General features: G+C 38.7%; 1 protein-coding gene across 1 annotated transcript; it reads left to right on the forward strand.

Annotated features, from left to right (window-relative positions):
• The first annotated feature begins 1737 nt into the window (after positions 1–1737).
• Positions 1738–12170, forward strand: MRPL19 (mitochondrial ribosomal protein L19). The gene is made up of 6 exons (XM_043603816.1): positions 1738–1873; positions 2048–2165; positions 7205–7323; positions 7538–7672; positions 11446–11627; positions 11782–12170. The coding sequence occupies exons 1-6, from the start codon at positions 1771–1773 to the stop codon at positions 12001–12003; spliced, it is 879 nt and encodes a 292-aa protein (XP_043459751.1). The 5' UTR covers positions 1738–1770; the 3' UTR covers positions 12004–12170.
• The last annotated feature ends 8819 nt before the right edge of the window (positions 12171–20989 follow it).

The raw sequence follows: 20989 nt of genomic DNA on the forward strand, positions 1-20989 counted from the left end.
TGGGTAGAAAAAGTCTAAAATTTAGCTAATCTGAAATTTTGGCTGTGTAATTCCTTGTTATTATAGAATAAATTCCATTCTAATCAAGGACGTTGGAATTAAATTAGAAAACCCTGTCTCTCCTCATGGCATTTTGAATTCTGTCCTCAAAACATGGCCTTCTTTCTCAGGCTGATGTAATAGTTCATGTATCTTCAAGATGGCAAAATAGAGTCATGGGGGGCAGGCTGTAGTGTTTTTTTTTTTAAAAATTTTAAATTAAATTTAATTTTTTTGGAGGAGGTTGTTTTCTTTTTGGGCATTTGATTTTCATCCCAGGGTCAACAAAAAACTATGGAAGACTTTAAACTGGGGCAAGGCAATGGATGAGGTATGTATGTCTGAGCCACCTTTTGGGTTGCTATGTGGAGAAGAACTGGAGGGAGCTGGAGGCAGGAAGACCAATGAGAAGGCAGGTACAGTGGTTTGCAGTGATCCTGAGGAGGCAGGATGGTGATCTGGATTAGTGATATGGGTAACAGGATGAGAAAGTGTAAGGATTCTTGAGATAATTTATGGTACTACATGTAGTTTAAGGAACTTTACCTGAGAGACAGGGAGACACCAAGGATGGCACTAAGATATTTGGCGTTAAGCAACAGATTGTATGTTGAAGCCATCACTTGAGATAGCCAACACTGGGGAGGTGGTTTGGAAGTAAACGTAATGCATTCAACATGAACATGGTGAGTCTGAGATGCTTTGGGACATTAATTCAACTGGAATGACCAATAAGTAATTAATAATCACATTACTCTGAGTGTGAAATCCTTCCAGTGACTCACCATTGTCAAGGGTACAAATTCCAAATTTCTCAGCAAGACTTATAACCTACTCTTTTGAGTTTCATTTCTGCCACCTATCCCAGCCACCTTGCCCAGCCCAAAGTCAATTTTAGCATGCTCTCTGGAGTCTCAGGGACCCTGTGCCAACTGCATCAGGAACTATTTTCTTTTCTTTTTCTTGCATTCAACAAAGAGTGAGGGCCAGATAACTGGTAGGTGCTGGGATAAAATGGTGAGCAAAACATGACCTTGTCCATGCACTTTCCGCGCTAGACAATAATCCAATAATTACACAAGTAATTCTAAATTAAATTAAATTAAATTAAAAATAGAATTGCAAAAGGTATCAGAGGTGCTAATGGAAAGTACCTAGTAAGGATAAGAGCCTATACCGGGTTTGGTTTATTTATTTATTCTAATGTTTTTATTTATTTTTGAGACAGAGAGAGACAGAGCATGAGTGGGGGAGGGGCAGAGAGAGGGGGAGACACAGAATCTGAAACAGGCTCCAGGCTCTGAGCTGTCAGCACAGAGCCCGATACGGAGCTCGAACTCACAGACCGTGAGATCATGACCTGAGCTGAAGTCGGACGCTCAACCGACTGAGGCACTCAGGCGCCCCAATATACCGGGGTTTTGATGTAGAGAAGCCTGAGAAAGTGAAGATAGATCTGATTCACAGAGGGAGGAAAGTGTTCCTATGGAGGGGTAAAACTTGGCACACTGTGGGGGAACTAGAGAAATATACACTTTCTCTAAAATACTTAGGCCAGGGTTGGGGGTTATTGGGGGGAGTGGAGAGGAAAAGGAACAGAGGAAAAACCAAACCAAAACAAAAAAAGCCTTTGGCTGCTTTGTCCCATAGCAGCTGCCGTCCTATCTCAAGTAGTCCTGACCTCGTCGCACTGATTATTGGGAGTTGTAGTCTTGACCTTAGCGAGCAGACATGGCGGCCTCCGTTGCAGGCGCTTGCGGGGCCGCAAGGGACCTGTCTCGAAGTTTTCGAGCCTCCAGGGGGCTGCTTCCTGCGCTAGCCTCCGTCACCTGGCGTAAGTAGAGCGGGGCTTGCACACCGGAGGGAAGAGGGAGCTCGGGGCGAGGCTCGAGGGAGGCAAGCCTAGAAGGCAGGAGCAACCCTCGTGGGACCGCGAGTTGGGGGAGATTGCAGGGCTCCGCGGGAGTTCTGGGCGAGTTCTGTTGACCTCTGTCGCCCGCTACTGCAGGGGCCCGCGTGGGGCCGGGCCGACAGCAGAGCACCGGACCTTCGGAGCCGGGCGCGTTCAAGCCGCCGCCGAAACCGGTCATTGTGGACAAGCGCGGTCCCCCTCGTCAGGAAAGGAGGTGAGGCCCAGGCCGGCGCGCGGTTCCCGCTTTTTGGGTCTGTGCGCTTGCGAACCTGCCTTTACTTTGGAGATCTCGCCTTTAAAGCAGAGGTGGAACCCCCACTGCACGAGCTTGTGTGCAGGATTCATGAGCTCGTGTGCAAAGCTCAACCACCTCAGGTTTGTCTTCCCCCCTTTTCCCCTTTTCTAGCGTTGAACTTTCTCTGCAGCCTTATTAAATCAGAACTAAAAGCAAGGATTCTCCCTATTTGAAGCTCTTTGCTTCAGCATTCAGATTGTATCAAGAATTTTCCTCTCAAGTACATAGTATTTTACTTGTTTGAGAAACTGATCATTCCTTGCCTCGGTAGAAATGGATTGGCCAGAGCTCATCCTGTGTTCCTTTCCCTACACACGTGTTTTAGTTTCCTGAAAATGCTATACAGTGATAAAATTTTCCGGTAATTGGTGTCTTAAATTTGCTTTCAAAAACAGTGTGCTTAAGTGACTTCTGGGTGGCTCAGTCCGTTGAGCGGCGGACTCTTGAGTTCCACCCAGGTTATGATCTAAAGGTTGGTGAGTTCCAGCCTAGCACTGGGTTCTGAGCTGATAGCTCAGAGCCTGCTTGGGATTCACTCTCTCCCTGTCTCTGCCTCTCCCCTGCTTGCGGGCATATTCATTTATATTCTCTCTCCCTCTCTCTCTCAAAAATAAATAAACTTAAAAAAAAAATAAATAAAACCCAGTGTGTTTAAAAGCCTGGTTCACTTAAATGAATGGTGGCAACTTTGGAGGTATCTGTAAGTTTAGGTAACCTAGTTGTATAACAACCTTATTAAAAAGCCAATTTTAGCAGGAAAAAGTTGGTGTGATTTGGCTATTCCTTGTTGGTTGGATTATCTCTGCATGCCTATGTGTGTGTGTTTAACATTGCAAATATCCTGTTCTAAGTTGAACATTGAATTTATGGAAGGTAGAGATTCAGAAAACATTTCCTTACACAACTTTTTTTTTTTAAGTTGAGAAAGGAATATCTCTCTTAAATGGCAACAGTTATTATAATTCAGTTAAATGGGAATGTAAATTGTATAATTACTTTGGGAAACAGTTGAACAAAATTTAGTAATTTTGAGGTTGTGTATACCTTTCCACCCAGTTGGTACACAACTTAAAGTAATATGTACAAGGAAATATGTACAGAAATGAACACAAAAGGTATTTATAACAAACAAAAATGTAGAAGTAGCCTCGATAGCCATCAGTAGGTGAATAGGCAAATGCTTTTATACAATGGAGTATTATATGGCAGTGAAAAATAAATGAACTGGAGCTGACATGGATAAACTTCATAAATATGTGTGGAGAAAAAACAACCTGCAGAAGAATTGATATAGTATGATAGCATTTTTATATTGCTCAGACATGCAAATGTAAAGTATAAAATGCATATGTACATTTTACATACATACATGCATATGTAAAGTATAAAATGTACAAGAGAAATTCTCCACAGAGAAATCAGACCTATGGCTTTCCCAATAGCTGACATTACATACCTCGTGATGTGATAGGATTAGATGATCACCTCTATAATATTTTTACCCAAAATGTTTAACCTTGGTCTAGGCATGTGGAAACAATAAACATTTCCAGAATCCAGGGATGGTGTATAAGACAGTAGGTTTTTTGACTCTTCAGAAAAGTCAGTGTTATAAAAATACAAAGATGGGGAATAGTAGCAGTTTAAGAAACTAAAGCGAGTAATACCCAGATATAATGTGTGAAGCTTGATGGTGGCTTGGATTGGGCAACAAAAGGCCTTTTCCAGGACAATTAGATACTGTTAGTTCAGATATGTTTAAATACAAACTACATATTAGATTTTGTTGTTGAATTATTGCAGAAGTTCTTAGGTGTCATAAAAGTATTGTGATAAATGTAGCAGAAAGTCCCTATTCTTAGAAGCTTTCTAAAGTATTCTGAGATGAAATACCTTGCTATTTGACATTTCAAATAGTTCAGGAAAAAAATTATATGTATATATAAAGCAAATATGTCAAAATGTTGGCAGTTGATGAAACGAGATGGTGTGTATATGGGTATTCATTGTATTACTATTTCAACTTTTTGGTGGGCTTAAAAAGTTTCAAAGTAGGAAATGAGTGTTGGGGATCATCATCAAAAAGACATGACTGCTGATTGACCCATGAGATGAACCCCGGCTCCTCACCCCTTCCCTTGTCTTTGGAATGTGGGTTCTGCTTGCCTTTTCTGCTCCTAGAGGCTGCTCCAAAGACATAGCCTCGAGATGATGATGTGGTATTGAAAATACCTACATAGTGTATGTGACTGAGACCACTTAGGGCCTCTTTGTAAATTTTTTTTTAATTATCTCATTTTATTTTTTTAAATTTACATCCAAATTAGCATATAGTGCAACAATGATTTCAGGAGTAGATTCCTTAGTTCCCCTTACCCATTTAGCCCATCCCCCCTCCCACAACCCCTCCAGGAACCCTCTGTTTGTTCTCCATATTTAAGAGTCTCTTAGTTTTGTCCCCCTCCCTGTTTTTATATTATTTTTGCTTCCCTTCCTTTATGTTCATGTGTTTTCTATCTTAAAGTCCTCATATGAGTGAAGTCATGATATTTGTCTTTCTCTGACTGATTTTGCTTAGCATAATACCCTCTAGTTCCATCCATATAGTTGCAAATGGTAAGATTTCATTCTTTTTGATGCAGGGTAATACTCCATTGTGTGTGTGTATATATATATCTATATATATCTATATATCACATCTTCTTTATCCATTCATCAATCGATGGACATTTGGGCTATTATTGACAGTGCTGCTATAAGCATGGGGGTGCATGTGTCCCTTCGAAACAGCACACCTGTATCCCGTGAATAAAGGCCTAGTAGTGCAATTGCTGGGTCATAGGGTGGTTCTATTTTTAACTATTTGAAGGAACCTCCATACTGTTTTCCAGAGTAGTTGCACCAGTTTGCATTCCCACCAGCAGTGCAAAAGAGATCCTCTTTCTCCGAATCCTCATCAACATCTGTTGTTGCCTGAGTTGTTAATGTTAGCCATTCTTTTTTTTTTTTTTTTTTTTAATGTTAGCCATTCTAACAAGTGTGAGGTGGTATCTCATTGTGGTTTTGATTTGTATTTCCCTGATGATGAGTGAGGTTGAGCATTTTTTCATGGGTTTCTTGGCCATCTGGATGTCTTCTTTGGAGAACTGTCTCTTCATGTCTTTTGCCCATTTCTTCACTGGATTATTTGTTTTTTGGGTGTTGAGTTTGGTAAGTTCTTTACAGATTTTGGATACTAACCCTTTATCTTATATGTCGTTTGAAAATATCTTCTCCCATTCTGTCAGTTGCCTTTTAGTTTTGTTGATTGTTTCCTTCACTGTGCAGAAGCTTTTTATTTTGATGAGGTCCCCATAGTTCATGTTTGCTTAAGTTGCTGCAGCAGAGGTCAAAGAGTTTTTGCCTGCTTTCTCCTCTAGGATTTTGATGGCTTCCTGTCTTACATTTAGGTCTTTCATCCATTTTGAGTTTATTTTTGTGTATGATGTAAGAAAGTGGTCCAGGTTCATTCTTCTGCATGTCGCTGTCCAGTTTTCCCAGCACCATTTGCTGAAGAGACTGTCTTTATTCTGTTGGATATTCTTTCCTGGTTTGTCAAAGATTAGGTGGCCATACGTTTGTGGGTCCATTTCTGGGTTCTCTATTCTGTTCCATTGATCTGAGTGTCTGTTTTTGTGCCACTCTTTGTAAATTTTTAAGATTTGGTGTCTTGCTGCCACCCAGGACAAGCCTGTATGTGAATTCCCTTTGCTGTTACTAAAACTGTAACCTACCCACCCTGAGTGGCCTGCCTCTTTCTTCAGTATCTCCTTGTCCTTAGAGTATGGGGCCCAGTTTCAGAGTATACCTGGGAAGCTCCTGAGAAAGGGGTGAACCAGAAAAAGGAAGAAACTTCATGGGAAGAATCATCACCAAATTTAATGAGTTACCCCATAGTAATTAACTGTGGGGGAGGGAAGGGTGCACTGGGGCTTCAACTGTATTGATCATTTATTTCTTAGGATGGGTGATAGGGACATGATTTTTCACTGTAATGTCATTTATGCTTTTAAAGAGGTTAGCTTAGGGGTACCTGGGTGGCTCAGTCAGTTAAATGTCTGACTCTTGATCTCAGCTCAGGTCTCGATCTCAGGGTCGTGAGTTCAAACCCTGCCTTGGGCTGTGTGATTGTTGTGAAGCCTATTTAAAAAGAGAGAAAAGAAGGAAAGGAAGGAGAAAGGAAGGAAGAAGTTAGAGAAGTTAAAGAGGAGAAGAGGGAGATTATTTTTAAGGTCATAGTTAATGATTTATATTTGTATTTTTCCAGACTAAATTTATTCAAAAAAAAATTTTGTTTTAGTGTTTATTTATTTTTGAAGGAGAGAAAGATAGAGCATGAATGGGGGAGGAGCAGAGAGAGAGGGAAACACAGAATCAGAAGCAGGCTCCAGGCTCTGAGCTGTCAGCACAGAGCCCGACGCGGGGCTCCAACTCACAAACCGTGAGATCACGACCTGAGCCGAAGTTGGACACTCAACCGACTGAGCCACCCAAGTGCCCATCCAGTGTAATTTATTTTAACACTCACAACTCGATGTGAGGCTTGTGGTTTATGGCCATAGGCTTTGTTGTCTGACAGACATGCCTGTGTTTAAATCTTGACTTGATTACTTCGTAGCTAATATAACAGTACGTCAGTTTACCTTCTGCAAGCTTCATTTTCATCTGTGAAAGGAGATGATGACAGCATGCTCGCCTAATTGTCGTGAGGATTAATTTATGCTCTCGGTGTGTCGTAAACCTTTAACAGGATGAGAGGTGAGTACTCAGGAATTGTTAGCTATTTTCTTGAGCGTCGACAACAGTTTTAGAAATAAATAATCGACTTTTCTTAGGAAGAAAGAATAAAACACGTCAACATCATAATCTTTAATTTTTAAGTTTGCCTTTAATTTTTTTTTTATTTATATTCTTCACAGGTTCTTGAGTCCTGAATTTATTCCTCCAAGGGGAAGAACAAATCCTCTGAAATTTCAGATGGAAAGAAAAGATATGTTAGAGAGGAGAAAAATACTCCACATTCCAGAGTTCTACGTTGGTCAGTAAGAGCTGCACGCTTTCATTATTGGTGGTGGGCGGACTTAGTTTTTTTCACATAGGGAAGAGTGTTTTTCACAGATCTGGGTTTTGCCCAGATGAGATACTTATTCCTAATATATTAAAATATTTAGGAAGTTAGGAGGTTACCTAGAAATTCTGTTTGTGTGTTTCTGCAAGTCTTGTAAAAGTTCACTTCTCTTTTGAATTTGTAGGAAGCATACTTCGAGTTACTACAGCTGACCCAAATGCCAGCGGAAAAACCAGCCGGTTTCTAGGGATCTGTATCCAGAGATCAGGAGCAGGCCTTGGAGCTACTTTTATCCTTAGGAATACTATCGAAGGACAAGGTAGCTTCCATTTCATTAGCTTAATTTTCTGGAAAATGGTATCTCAGGTTCTATTTTGTGTTCTGCATGCCGGGAGAAAACGTCTGGAACTTGAAAGTGAAAGGGATTCCGAGGCCTGACCTGGGCCCGTGGCCTAAGAATGGGATGCGACTGGAGGCTGCGGAGTAAGCAGTCAGTGCTGTGCTTTCCCTTGAGGGCTTCTTTCATCACAGGACGGCCACTGTCAGATTTTCCGACCTCTGCCAGCATCACAGGAGGAGACAAGTGACTATTAACAGTGTGGGGAACATTCAGTGTAGGGGGCAATAACCCATGAGAACATTAAGACAAACATAATGATGTCTGTATGAGTCACTTTTCCCTAAAATGAATGCCCCATTTTGCTTTATATTATGATAGTCACCACAATAATCGTTGTTTGATAAGAATTAGAAGAATTTTTAAAAAGGCAAAACTTGTTTGTTATGCCTAATAAATAAGACAGAGGCCCAAGTGGCAAAATTCTAGAAACATTATGAATCGACATGGCAGAACAGTAAAATTTTCTTTTTTTCTTTTTTTTAAAAATGTGTATTTATTTTTGAGAGAGAGAGAGCAAGTACCTGAACAGGGGAGAGGCAGAGAGATTGGGGGACAGAGGATCTGAAGCAGGCTGTGTGCTGATAGCAGAGAGCCCGAAGCGGGACTCATCTTGTAATGACCTGTGGTGCCGTGCATGTCAGAGCTTAGCAGGGCTTACAAGTTGCAGAAATGTGTGCCTTCGATCAGATCATGTGTTTGGAGAAGCCTTGCAGTAGAAAACCATGATCATAGGTGTGTGAGATGGACCTTGGTTTGATATTCTTTCTTTTTTAAATTTTTTTTTTAATGTTTATTTATTTTTGAGACAGAGAGAGACAGAGCATGAACAGGGGAGGGGCAGAGAGAGAGGGAGACACAGAATCTGAAACAGGCTCCAGGCTCTGAGCAGTCAGCACAGAGCCCAACGCGGGGCTCGAACTCACAGACCGCGAGATCATGACCTGAGCTGAAGTCGGCCGCTTAACCAACTGAGCCACCCAGGCACCCCTAATATTCTTTCTTAAAACTGAGATATAATAGTTTCTGCCTTAGTGTTGTGGTCCGTTGTGGGTGATATTCTACATGAAGTACTGAACACCGAATACTCCAAAAATGTTCACTCCCTGTTGCCCTCCTCTAAGGTACTTTTGACTGTTACAACCTGTTTCAACCTTCCCCATCGATACTCCTTTCTTTGGTGTTTTTCCTAGTCCAGTGGCTTTAAATACCATCCATATGATGAGAATTTCCAAATTAAAAAAAAGAATTTTTTTTTTTAATGTTTATTTTTGAGAGAGAGAGACAGAGCATGAGCAGGGGAGGGGCAGAGAGAGGGAGACACAGATCCGAAGCAGGCTCCAGGCTCTGCACTTTCAGCACAGAGCTCGACGTGGGGCTTGAACCCACGAGCGTGAGATCATGACCTGAGCTGAAGTCAGACGCTTAACCGACTGAGCCACCCAGGCACCCTGAGAACTCCCAAATTTAGATCTCAAGGACTGACCCTGTCCAGGTTCCGGATTTGTACATAACAACTACCTCCTTGACATTTCCGGGTGGATATCTTTTAAGCATACGACAAGCTCAGAATAGGATTGTTTTCCTCACAGTGTGTTCCTCTTGGTTTTTTCTATGTCCATAAGTGGCACCACTGCGTACGTACTTACTTAATCAAAAATTCAGGAGCTATTTTTAATTATTCTCTTCATATATCCAATCAGTCAAGTTTTCTTGGCTTAATCTCCAAAAAATATATTCCAGTTCTGTTTGGTTCTCCGTCTCCATGGCCACCACTCGTGTTCATGCTGCCCTGCCTCCTTCCTGCCTGCAGCTATGCTGTATCCCTGGTTAACTTTCCTGGCCCACTGACTTACTGTGCTCCAGCCAAAAAGACCTTTTTCTGTTTTGTTTTGTTTTTCCCCCCAATATAGCAAGTTTGTTAAGACCCCAGGGCCTTTGCATTTGCTGTTCTTTCTGCCTTGAGCACTCTTGGCTATTTGTAGTGTCAGTCTAAATTGTGTTTTTAGAGAGGCTTTCCCTGGCTATACTATTCATATACTATTTATTCCCCAGCCACAGTATTATTACTCTGTTTATATTGACTATATGAAATTACCTTAAATTATGAATTGTAAATGAAATTTTGGTGTGTCTATTGTCATCCACTAGAATATAAGCTTTATGAGAGGAGAAGGATTTGATCTATTTCGAGTTCACTATAGGCACAGTCCCTAGATCAGTACTTGGAACAGAATAGGTATATAGGAAATAATGGATTAAATCCTGGTATTAAATAGTGGATGTTAATGTTGTTCATACATATTTGTATTTCTCTTGGGATTATTTCAGGAAACCTCAGAATATACTCTTTCCCTTAAGTGTTTGGTGCTAACAGAGGATGTATCTTAAACTATTACTTGTAGCATCTTGAAACAGCAATGCTGTTCCCAGCTTGCTTCATATGGAGAGCCCCAGTATGTTTTTTTTTTAATGTTTTATTATTTATTTTTGAGAGAGAGAGTGTGAGTGGAGGGGAGGCAGAGAGAGAGGGAGACACAGAATCTGAAGCAGGCTCTAGGCTCTGAGCTGTCAGCACAGGGCCCGACACAGGGCTCAAACCCATGAACTGTGAGATGATGACCTGAGCCAAAGTCGGACGCTTAACCAACTAAGCCACCCAGGTGCCCTGAGCCCCAGCGTGTTTTAAAACCTAGGCCATCCTGGGGTGCCTGGGTGGCTCAGTCGTTTGAGTGTCTGACTTGATTTTGGCTCAGGTCATGATCCCAGGGTCATGGGACTGAGCCCTGCATTGGGCTTTGCACTGAGTGTGGAGCCTGCTTAAGATTCTCCCTCTGCCTCTCTCCCTCACTTGTGCACTTTCTCTGTCTCTAATATAAAAAAAAATTTAAAAGGAACTGATCTGGATTAAAAAATAAATAAATAAAACTTAGGCCATCCTTAGGAGGGACTTCTAAACCAAAGTTAGAACTTAAAAATGTATTAACTCTTTGCATCATTACTCCTGTTGCCCTTAATGTAGGAGATCAAGTTTTATAAGTAATTGGGAAACAAACAAAAATGTGACAGTGAAGAATTTACTCAAATTTTCTCCAGGTTAATAGTATCAGAAGTGAAGAGTGTGGGGATGGGCTAAATGGGTAAGAGGCATTAAGGAAGACACTTGCTGGGGTGAGCACTGGGTGTTACACATAGGGATGAGTCACTGGAATCTACTTCTGAAATCATTATTGCACTATATGCTAACTAACTTGGATGTGTATTTAAAAACTAAAAAGAAAAGGAGATGAAGAAAACATTCTCAGGATCTAATCCCTCTTCTGATACTAGACCCTAAACAATTTTAACACTGTTATCATGGTCTCTTAAGATCTTTTTGGGCCAGACCAATAAACAAAAAAGGATTTGAAAAAAAAAATAGTACCAGAAGTGAAGAGATGTGTGACTGTATTTATAGAAGACATTTTTCTTTAGACTATCATTCTAACTCAGATTTTTTTCACTTTTTAATCTACATGGACTTTAATTTATTTCTTTTTCTTTCGGTAATCTTTATCTTAAAAATTACAAATTTATGTCACATGTCCTATGTGCAAAACCCTGTGCTAGTTCCATTATAAAATAGTTTTTACTGTTGTATAAGGCGTATACAGGCGTCTGGGTTCAGATTGTAAGAATATGTTTTCTCTGTTTAGGTGTTGAGATTTGCTTTGAACTTTATAATCCTCGAATCCAAGAGATCCAAGTGGTCAAATTAGAGAAACGGCTGGACGATAGTTTGCTATACTTACGAGATGCCCTTCCTGAATATAGCACTTTTGATATGAATATGAAGCCAGTCGTACAAGAAACTAGCCACGACGTTCCTATTAATCAGGTATGAGTTGTATTTGTAGAACTGAAAGTTCTATATAGAGTAAGAAAGAGTCACCTTAATGAAAACTTTTAGAAGAATTTTGCTTGCTACTAAACAAAGTCTTTCTTTCTCTTTCTTTTCTTTCTTTTTTTTTTTTTTTTAATATCATCTGTAGCTGAAAGTAAAAATGAAGCCTAAGCCCTGGTCCAAACGCTGGGAACGTCCAAAATTTAATATTAAAGGAATCAGATTTGATCTTTGTTTGACTGAAGAGCAAATGAAAGAAGCTCAGAAGTGGAGTCAGCCGTGGCTTGAGTTTGATATGATGAGGGAATATGACACTTCAAAAATCGAAGCTGCAATATGGCATGAAATTGAAGCATCGAGAAAATCCTGATTCTGAGACTCAGTTTGGTTATTTGCAGAGGATGTGCTGACTCCCAGAGGATTTACTTAAAGACCAATTTAATTTTATATATAAGGACATAGTCATCAAATCAATTAAACATTCATTAGTTTATGAGTACTGTTGCAAAAAAATAAAATTAGTATGTCAGTTTATTACTTCAGAGTCAAATCATTACCAAAATTCTTTTCATTGAGCCTGGAATCTGAACACGGAAGTGATGGGATTTCTTTCAGTTTGTGGAATAAATTATAAAAAGTGTATGATATAAAGAGTAATAATAGAGTGAATATTGATGTAGCCACCTCAGGGTTAAGAGGTGAAACATGTAGTAAGATCCAGGAAGGTTAAGAAATAGAACATTTACTAGGGGTTGAGAAGCTTCTTATGTGTCTGCAATTGCATCCTTCTCCCCTCCCAGATACAAGCACTATCCTGACTTTGTGTTAATCATTCCCTTGTGTCTTGTTTGATTTTATTGTATACATATACATTCTAAAACAACATAGCTAGTTTTGGAAAACCTGTTGGCAGATAAAAAAGGACAAAATTATCATTATTACATGAAGGCTTCATGGAGAAGGTAACAGTCTTTTGCTCATAGTCTGGCTGCATTTTCTCTGATTGCAAAAGTCACTTTGAGGTAGTTCGTGGCCAAGGTCATGAGTGAGTCCTGCTTAACAAGAAGGCTCACCACAGGGCATCTGACAATTGATGTCTGGCAGAAATGGGGTTGGAGGGAGTAGACTTCTCTATATTTTCTGATTTTCAGCTCATGAAGAATCAAGCTCCAGCTCACAGGATAGGTCAGAACTATGCTTCTGTAGGACAATGTGTGTATCCTTGCTGATCCATGTAGCTGAGAGTGGAATGGAAATCTGGCATATAATGGCATATGGTATTGAGGGCAACCCTCAACCTGTTTTGAATTATGCTGCTCACATCTACCCTCTGGTGCCTGGCTAATTTGGGATTTGCATTGACTTCTCTCCTGTGCTGATTTTTTTCTGGGTGTTTTGTTTTTTATTTTATTGGTTACTAATTTATTTTGGTGGAGCACATCTTTTGGTAGCTTTCAGAGGAAGTAGGTATGGAGGTAAATCTTTGGAGTCCTTGCATGTCTGTCCTATTTGGTAATTTTATAGAATTCTAGGTGTGAAGTAGTTTTCCTTCTGAATTTTGAAGATATTGCTACACTGTCTTGTTTCCAGTTGTGTTGAGAAATCCAAAACTATTTCGATTTCTGTTCTTTTTGACCTGAAAGCTTGTAGACTATCTTGCTCCTCAAGGTAATGAAATTTCACAGTGATGTGCTTTCGTGTGGGTCTGTATCCATTATGTCCGGTATTTGATGAATCCTCTCAGTATGCTAACTTGTGTCTTTTGTTTCTGGGAAACTTCTTGTTAATTGATGATTTCCTCTCCTCTGCTTTTCTCTTTTGGGAGAAGTTAATTTGATGTTGGTTCTCCAGGACTGGATCTCTTTCCCCCCTTCCCCAGCCTCATCTCTCTTTAATTCAGTCTTCTAACTCTTCTTTGCTCTCATAATTTTAAATCTGAAGATCCCTTTTTGATTTCTGGATGCTCCTTTTCTTACATGGTACTTTGTTCTTATTTTATATTTTTGTCTGTGGATGTCTTCTGTTACCATTCAGTACATTCATGATAGTGTTTGTGTGTTGTTGTTTTGTTGGGGTTTTTTTATGAAGTTGTTTTTCTGTAGGATCTGTTTTCTTCAAATTTCTTCTTTGTGTGTGTGTGTGTGTGTGTGTGTGTGTGTGTGTATACACACATTTTTTTTTTTTTTTTTTTTTTTTTCCTGCTTTAGGCTTTTCCAGGACATCTGACAATCCTTGGCTGTCTATTTCTGGTCAAATAGTGGACTAAAAAGCTGATTAGGAGCCTTGGACTTGTGAGAAGCGTTGTTTTTAGGGTTATTGGGGTCGACTTGTTTTGGGAGTTCTGTCCTCCACGTATGTGAATGTCTTGGATTGGTCACATTCTCCAGAGTAGAGGCTTCCAGTCTCCCTCCTAGATGGCAAGGATCTGTCTGCCGGTGTTGTGAGAACCTGATGGGGGAAGAAGCATGGGGTTTCAGTCACTATATGTGTATGTGCTAGCTTGTCCAACTTTCCCCTCCCCACCAACACGCTACTGGCTTGCTACCCTCAGTACCGGAAGTCAAGAAAAACCGTCTTTCAGATGTCTAGAGAATAAACTTCTGGCCTTTTACTGGCGTGGGGAAGGGCTAGACAAGCAATGGTGAGGAATAGAGGAAGGGATATTAGGCATATAACCTCCAAATACTTCTCATTAGGTTCTTCTATTAGCCACTGTTCTTAACCCCCAGCTGCCGGGGTATTGAATCTGCTGACTGGACAATTATGAGGGCGAATTAGGTTGATTCTCACCTTTCTCCACTGCTGGCTTGATTTGCCTTTCTTGAGTCTGCTAATCCATCCGTTTGCTTTGTCAGAATTGTGTTCTGATTGTTTCTTGTCCTGTTCTCTCCTCTGGTTTTGTGTCATTCATAGGCTTTCAGTGGTTTGTACTGCTTGCCTCTTGTCCTGTTTTCTCTGTCCTTGTGGATTTGTTTTTTCCCTATGGTGTATTTTAATGGTAATTTGAATAATTCATCTGACAAATTAGCCTATGTAGCCATTTTTTCAATAATAGATTTCTTCTCCAAAATAAGTTTTTAGATATTAACCTTGGGGTTCTCAACATTCAGTGCATCCTTGATCTTTTTTACTAATAGTTGTTACACAACATTCTGATTACACTTAGGAAGCAGTGGAATTTACCACTTATATGTATTACTTGCTGAGAAAGCTCAAAAATTTTAACAAGAGTCTGATATTTTTCTCTTTTTTTTTTGAGAGAGAGAGAGAGAATGAGTGGGGGAGGGGCAGAAGGAGAGAGAGAGAAAGAGAATCAAGAATCTCAAGCAGGCTCCACGATGCTGGGCTCAATCTCATGACCATGAGATTGTGACCTGAAGCAGAAATCAAGAGTCATGCTTGACCGACAGCCACACCGAGGTGCCCGATACTTTTTTCCCTTTAACTTGTCAAAAGATAATCATTAAAGCCTGTTCATTTTTTACCTTGGTAAACATACTTCATTCAACCTTGGCAGAGGAGCAGATGAATGATACATTTCAAGATCTAAAGCTGGGTAAATATGATCAGCTCATAAGTACATGTATTCATAACATAATGAATACTGTTTTTTCACTCTAAAATTATCTTTAAAATTCTTGTGAGTTTTCCTCCAGAAACAAAGTAAATCTTAATATATTAATGTGCATAGGATAAAAATTTGTATTGTAAGATAATATATAGCAAAATTTGCCCTTTAACCATTTTTAAGTGTATGATTTGGGTGGCATTAGTTACATTCACAATGCTGTGTGGCCATCACCACTAGAACTTTTTCCTTACCACAAACAAACTCATTAAATAACTCCCTATTCCTATCCCCTCTCTTCCAAGCTCCTGGTAAATCCCATTCTACTCCTTATTTATTTTTTACTCTTTATTAATTTACCTATTCTAGATACTTCTTTTAAGTGGAATCACAAAATATTTGTACTTTGCGTTTGGCTTATTTCGCGAATATGTTTTCAAGATTCATCCATGTTACAACATCAGAATTTCATTTCTTTTTATGGCTAAGTAATATTCTACTGTATACTTACTATATTTTGTTTATCCATTCATTTCTTGATGCACACGGGTTATTTTCACCTTTTGGTTATTGTGAATAATGCTGCAATGAAGACTGACATGCAAGTATCTCTTGGAGTTGCTATTTTTATATTCTTTTTAAACATATTCCAGGCTTATACCCTGGAATGTAATTGCTGGTACATATATATTTAAATATTCCTTTCCATTTCTTTAACCCCTTTTCTGGATTTGCATTGGGGCTGTTTAATTCCCACCTATTTATGAATTTTCCACTTTCCCTTTTGTCAGAGAGGATACTTTGTATGATTTCAAAGTATCATTTTAAAATTTATGGAAAGTTGTTTTGTAGCTTAACATGTGGTCTGTCCTGCAGAGTGTTCCACGCGCAGTTGAGAAAACTAGATTGTGTTGCTGGGTGGAGTGTTTTGTAAACATCTGTTAGGTCTAGTTAATTTATAATGTCCAAGTCTTCTGTTTTCTTATTGACCTGGTAAGTGTTTTATCCATTTTGACAGCAGAATGCTGAATTTTCCAACAATTATTATAGAACTCTCTAGTTTTCCCTTTAATTCTGTCAGTGTTTGCTTCATGTATTTTGGGGGCATATTGTTCACTACATAAATTATTCTATCTTTTTGATGAATTGACTTATCAATATGTAATATACTTTGTTTCTTGTAACAGTTTTTTGCTTATAGTCTATTTTGCCCGATATTACTACAGCCACCTCTGCTCTCTTGGTTACTGTTTACAGAGAGTATCTTTTTCGGGGAGCTTGGCTGGCTCCCCAGTAGAGCATGGGACTATTAATCTCAAGGTGTGAGTTCAAGCCCCATGTTGGGGGTAGACTTTACTTTAAAAAAAAAAAATTATATATATATACATACATACACACACACACACACACACACACACACACATACCTTTTGTGTCTGGCACTAAAGTGAGTTTCTTATAGACAGCATAGAGCTAGATCTTGTGTTTTGTTTTTTTTATCTGTTTGAGAATCTCTGTCTTTTGTTTGGAGAGTTTAATACATTTACATTTAAGTCAATTAGTAAAAAGAATGGACTTACTATTTTGTTATTTGTTTTCTTTATATTTTATACCCCTTTTGCTTCTCGTTTTCTCCATTACTGCTTTCTTCTGTGTTGTTGATTTTTTTGTAGTGAACTGATTGTCTTCTCCATTCCTTTACAGGTATATTTGTTATATGTTTCCTTTGTGGTTACCATGAAGATTACATTTAACATCCGAAATTTATAATAATCTAGTTTGAACTGATACTAACATAACTTCCATAGCACACAAAATCTCTACTACAAAGTTCTGTTCTGCCTTTATATTATTGATGTCACAGATTTTATCTTTATAGAGTGTGTGCTCCATAACGGATTTATAATTGTTTTGTATGCATTTGTCTGTACTTACCTTTACTGGAGATCTTTATTTCATCATACAGATTCAGGTTACTGTCTGATGTTCTTTTTTTTCTGCCCACAGTACTCCTTTAGCATTTCCTGTAGAGCAGCTCTGATTGCAAGGAACTCCCTCGGGTTTTGTTTATCTGGGAACGTCTTCATTTCTCCCTTATTTTTGAAGGATGGTTTTGCCAGATACAGAATTATTGGTTGGCGGTATTATTATTTGAGCACTTTAAATAGTCACCCCATAGCATTCTGGCCTCTATGGTTTCTGCTGAGAATTGGCTGTTACTTTTATTGAGGATCTTTTGATCTTGAGGAAGAACGTTTCTTTTTTGCTGCTCTCAAGATTCTCCCTGCCTTTGTTTTTCGACAGTTTCATTCTACTGTCTTGGTGTTGGCCTCTACATTTATCCCACTTGGAGTTCACAGAGATTCTGATTTGCAAATTCATGTCTTTGCTCAAATTTTGGATGTATTTGGCCATTATTTCTTCAAATATTCCTTCTGCTTCTTTCTTCTGGGACATTGATAATATGCTGGTCTGTTTGCTGGTGTCCCTCCAGTTCCTCAGGCTCTATTCACTTTTCTTCTTTCTATTTTCTTTCTAGTCCTCAGACTTGGTCACTGTAATTGTCCTGTTTTCAAGTTTGCTGATTCTATTTTCCATTTTGGTACAATTAGCTGTTAAACTCTACTAGTGAACTTTTAATTTCAATTATTTTACTTTCTAGCTTCAGAATTTGTTTGGTACCTTTTGATAATTTCTGTGTATTTTTGGATATTCTCATTTTGTTCACCTATCCCTTTTCTGATTTTCTTTAATTCCTTGTCCCTGGTTCCCTTTAGTTCTTTGAGTATATTTAAGACAGTTGCTTTGAAGGCTTTGTCTGTTAATTCCAATGTCTGTGGTTCTCCAGGGATGTTTTCTATTATTTTGTTCCTTTGAGTGGCCATACTTTCCAGTGTCTTTGAATGTCTTTTGACTTTTTTTTTGTTGAAAACTGGACATTTAAATATTATGGTATGATTCTGGATATCAGATTTCCCCTCCTTCCCCAGAGTTTCCTTTATTACGATTATGGGACTGCAGTCCATTTGTTTACTGATGTTTCCAAGCTATTTTTGCAGAGATTTGATTCCTTATTGTGTGTGATCACTGAGTCTGTTTCTTAACTTGTACTTAGATAGTATTTCCTTGAAAGCCAGGAGCTAAAACAAATACCTCTCCCAGTCTTTGCCAATTGTCTCTTCTGGGTTATTCCCTCAACACTTACCCAGGCTCGCACTAAGCCTAACAGCCCGAGTGGAAAACTTAGGATCCTCTCGGATCTTTTCTTACCATGCTTCTTGCCCTTGGCGTACGTGTGGCTTTCTAAATTTCTTTTGAATATATGCTTTTGAGTATCTTAATTTCCCAAAGGAACTTCCCCCCCCCCCCCGTTCCCCCTCCCCCCCCCAAGCTTTTTCTCCCAGTGTTTAGGTGATCTGTTGTGTATCTCAATGATATCTTTTCACCCAGGCCTTTGTGGATTGTTGGTTTGCCTTACACCCATATTTGAGCAATACCTGTTGCTTTCTGGACTGAGTTTAAGGTGAGAGCAGAGATGAGTGCTCCGCTTCAGTCCTTCCACTCATGGATAGGCTAGTGTAGATATAAACCATAATTTGTCAGTGGTCTGTTCTGTTCCTTCCAGCAATGGGGACCAAGGTCCAACACAGAAACTACCGCTGCCATTTTCAAGACTGCTGCCACATCAAAAGGGCAAATAAAAATGTCACAAAGATTTCCTATCATTATGTTTATTATTTTTTCCAGTTTTATTGAAATATAGTTGACCTATAGCACTGTGTAAGTTTAAGGTATACAGCATAATGATATGACTTTCATGCATTGTGAAATAATTACCACAAAAAGTTTATTAATAATCATATATAAAACAAAACAAACAACAACAACAACAACAAAAAAACATGGGAAAAGTTCCATCCGTATTGTCACAAATGGCAGGAATTCCTTTTTTATGGCTGAATAAGATTCCTGTGTGTGTTTTCCCATTCTGCAGGTTGTCTTTTCTTTTGCTGCGCAAAAAGCTTTTTTAATTTCATGTAGTCCCAATCATTTTTACTTTGTTCCTTGAGCTTTATGTAGGTGGTATATCCAAAAAATCATTGCCAAGACCTATGTGAAGAATCTCTTTTCCTATGTTTTCTTCTAGGAGTTTTATGGTTTCCAGTCTTTCATTTAAGTCTTTAATTCATTTTGAGTTAATTTTTGTGAATGGTGAAAGACAGGGGTCTAGTTTCATTCTTTTGGATGTGAATATGCAAATTTTCCACCACCATCTATTGAAAGACTATAATGAGTATTGTCTGTTTTGTCATGTATTAGTTGCTTGTGTAGGCATGGGTTTATTTCTGGGTTCTCAATTCTATCCCACTGGTCTATATGTCTGTTTTTAAGCCAGGACCATACTGTTTTGATTGCTATAGCTTTAAAATATAGCTTGAAATCAGCAAGTTTGATGCCTCTACTTTGTTCTCCTTTCTCAGGATTGCTTGGGCTATTTGTTTTCCGTGTAAATTCAGGATTTTTTTTTTCTTTTCTGTAAAAAATGCCATTGAAATCTTAATGGGAATTCCATGTAATCTATAGATGGTTTGGGGTAGTATGGGCATTTTAACAATATTAATCCCTCCAATACATGAACATGAGATACAGTTCCCTTTATTTGTGTCTTCTTTGATTCCTTTCATCAGCATTGTATAGTTTTCAGTGTATAGAGTTTTCACTTCCTGTTTAAATTTATTAAGTATTTATATTATTTTTGATGCTATTGTAAGTGGGATTGTTTACTTCACTGATTTTCCAAGAATCATTGTTAGTTTATAGAAACACTACTGATTTTTGTATGTTAATTTTGTTTCCTGGAACTTCACAGAATTCTTTGGTTAGATCTAAACGTTTTTTGGTAGAATTGTTAGGAGTTTGTACATATAAAATCATGTCATGTGCGAGTAAAGTCCATTTTACCTCCTTTCCAATCTGATGCCTTTGTTTCTTCCTCTTGCCTGATTGCTCTGGCTAGGATTTCCAGTACTACGTTGAATAGGAGCTGTTGAGAGGGGGTGCATTTGTCTTGTTCCTGATCTTAGTAGAGGGAAAGCTTTGAACCTTTAACCATTGAATATGTTAGCTGTTGACTTGCCATAAATGGTCTTTTGAAAATTTATAATGTGTCTCAGTGTAGGTCTATTCAAATTCAACCTATTTGGGGTCTTTTGGTCTTCATAGATCTGGATGTTCATTTTTCTCTCAAGGTTTTGGAAATTTTCAAGGATTATTGCTTTAAATATACAATTGATCTTGAACAACACAGGTTTGAACTGTGTGGGTTCACTTGTGCGTGGGTTTTTTTTTTCGACACTGTGGTACTGTAAATATATTTTCTCTTCCTTGTGATACTCTTAATATTTTATCTTCTCTAGCTTAACTGTAAGATTACAGTATATGTATTATATATTAAATCCATATGCAGAATATGTGTTAATTGTGTTATCAGTAATGCTTCCAACACTCATAGGCTATTAGTTAAGTCATAGGCTATTAGTTAAGTTTTGGGGGAGTCAAAAGTTTTATGTAGATTTGCAAGTGTGTAGGGGTTGGCACCCCTAACCCCTGCATTTTTGAAGGGTCAACTGTACTTTCTATCCCTTTTTCTTTCTGGAATTCCCATAATGATATTGTTTCTTTTGATGGTATCCCATAAGCTCCATAGACTTTCTTCACTCTTTTTCATTCTTTTTTCTTTTTCCCCTCTGGATAATTTCAAATGTCCCATCTTCAAGGTCACTGATTCT

This window comes from Prionailurus bengalensis, chromosome A3 (assembly GCF_016509475.1).
Source record: "Prionailurus bengalensis isolate Pbe53 chromosome A3, Fcat_Pben_1.1_paternal_pri, whole genome shotgun sequence".
Taxonomy (NCBI): Eukaryota; Metazoa; Chordata; class Mammalia; order Carnivora; family Felidae; genus Prionailurus; species Prionailurus bengalensis.

Excerpts from the sequence above, each read along its gene's own strand:
- MRPL19 (XM_043603816.1), top strand. The coding sequence starts at position 1,771 with ATGGCGGCCTCCGTTGCAGGCGCTTGCGGGGCCGCAAGGGACCTGTCT. Across the intron at positions 1,874-2,047 it reads GCTAGCCTCCGTCACCTGGC|GGGCCCGCGTGGGGCCGGGC; the intron begins GTAAGTAGAGCG and ends CCGCTACTGCAG. Across the intron at positions 11,628-11,781 it reads ACGACGTTCCTATTAATCAG|CTGAAAGTAAAAATGAAGCC; the intron begins GTATGAGTTGTA and ends TATCATCTGTAG.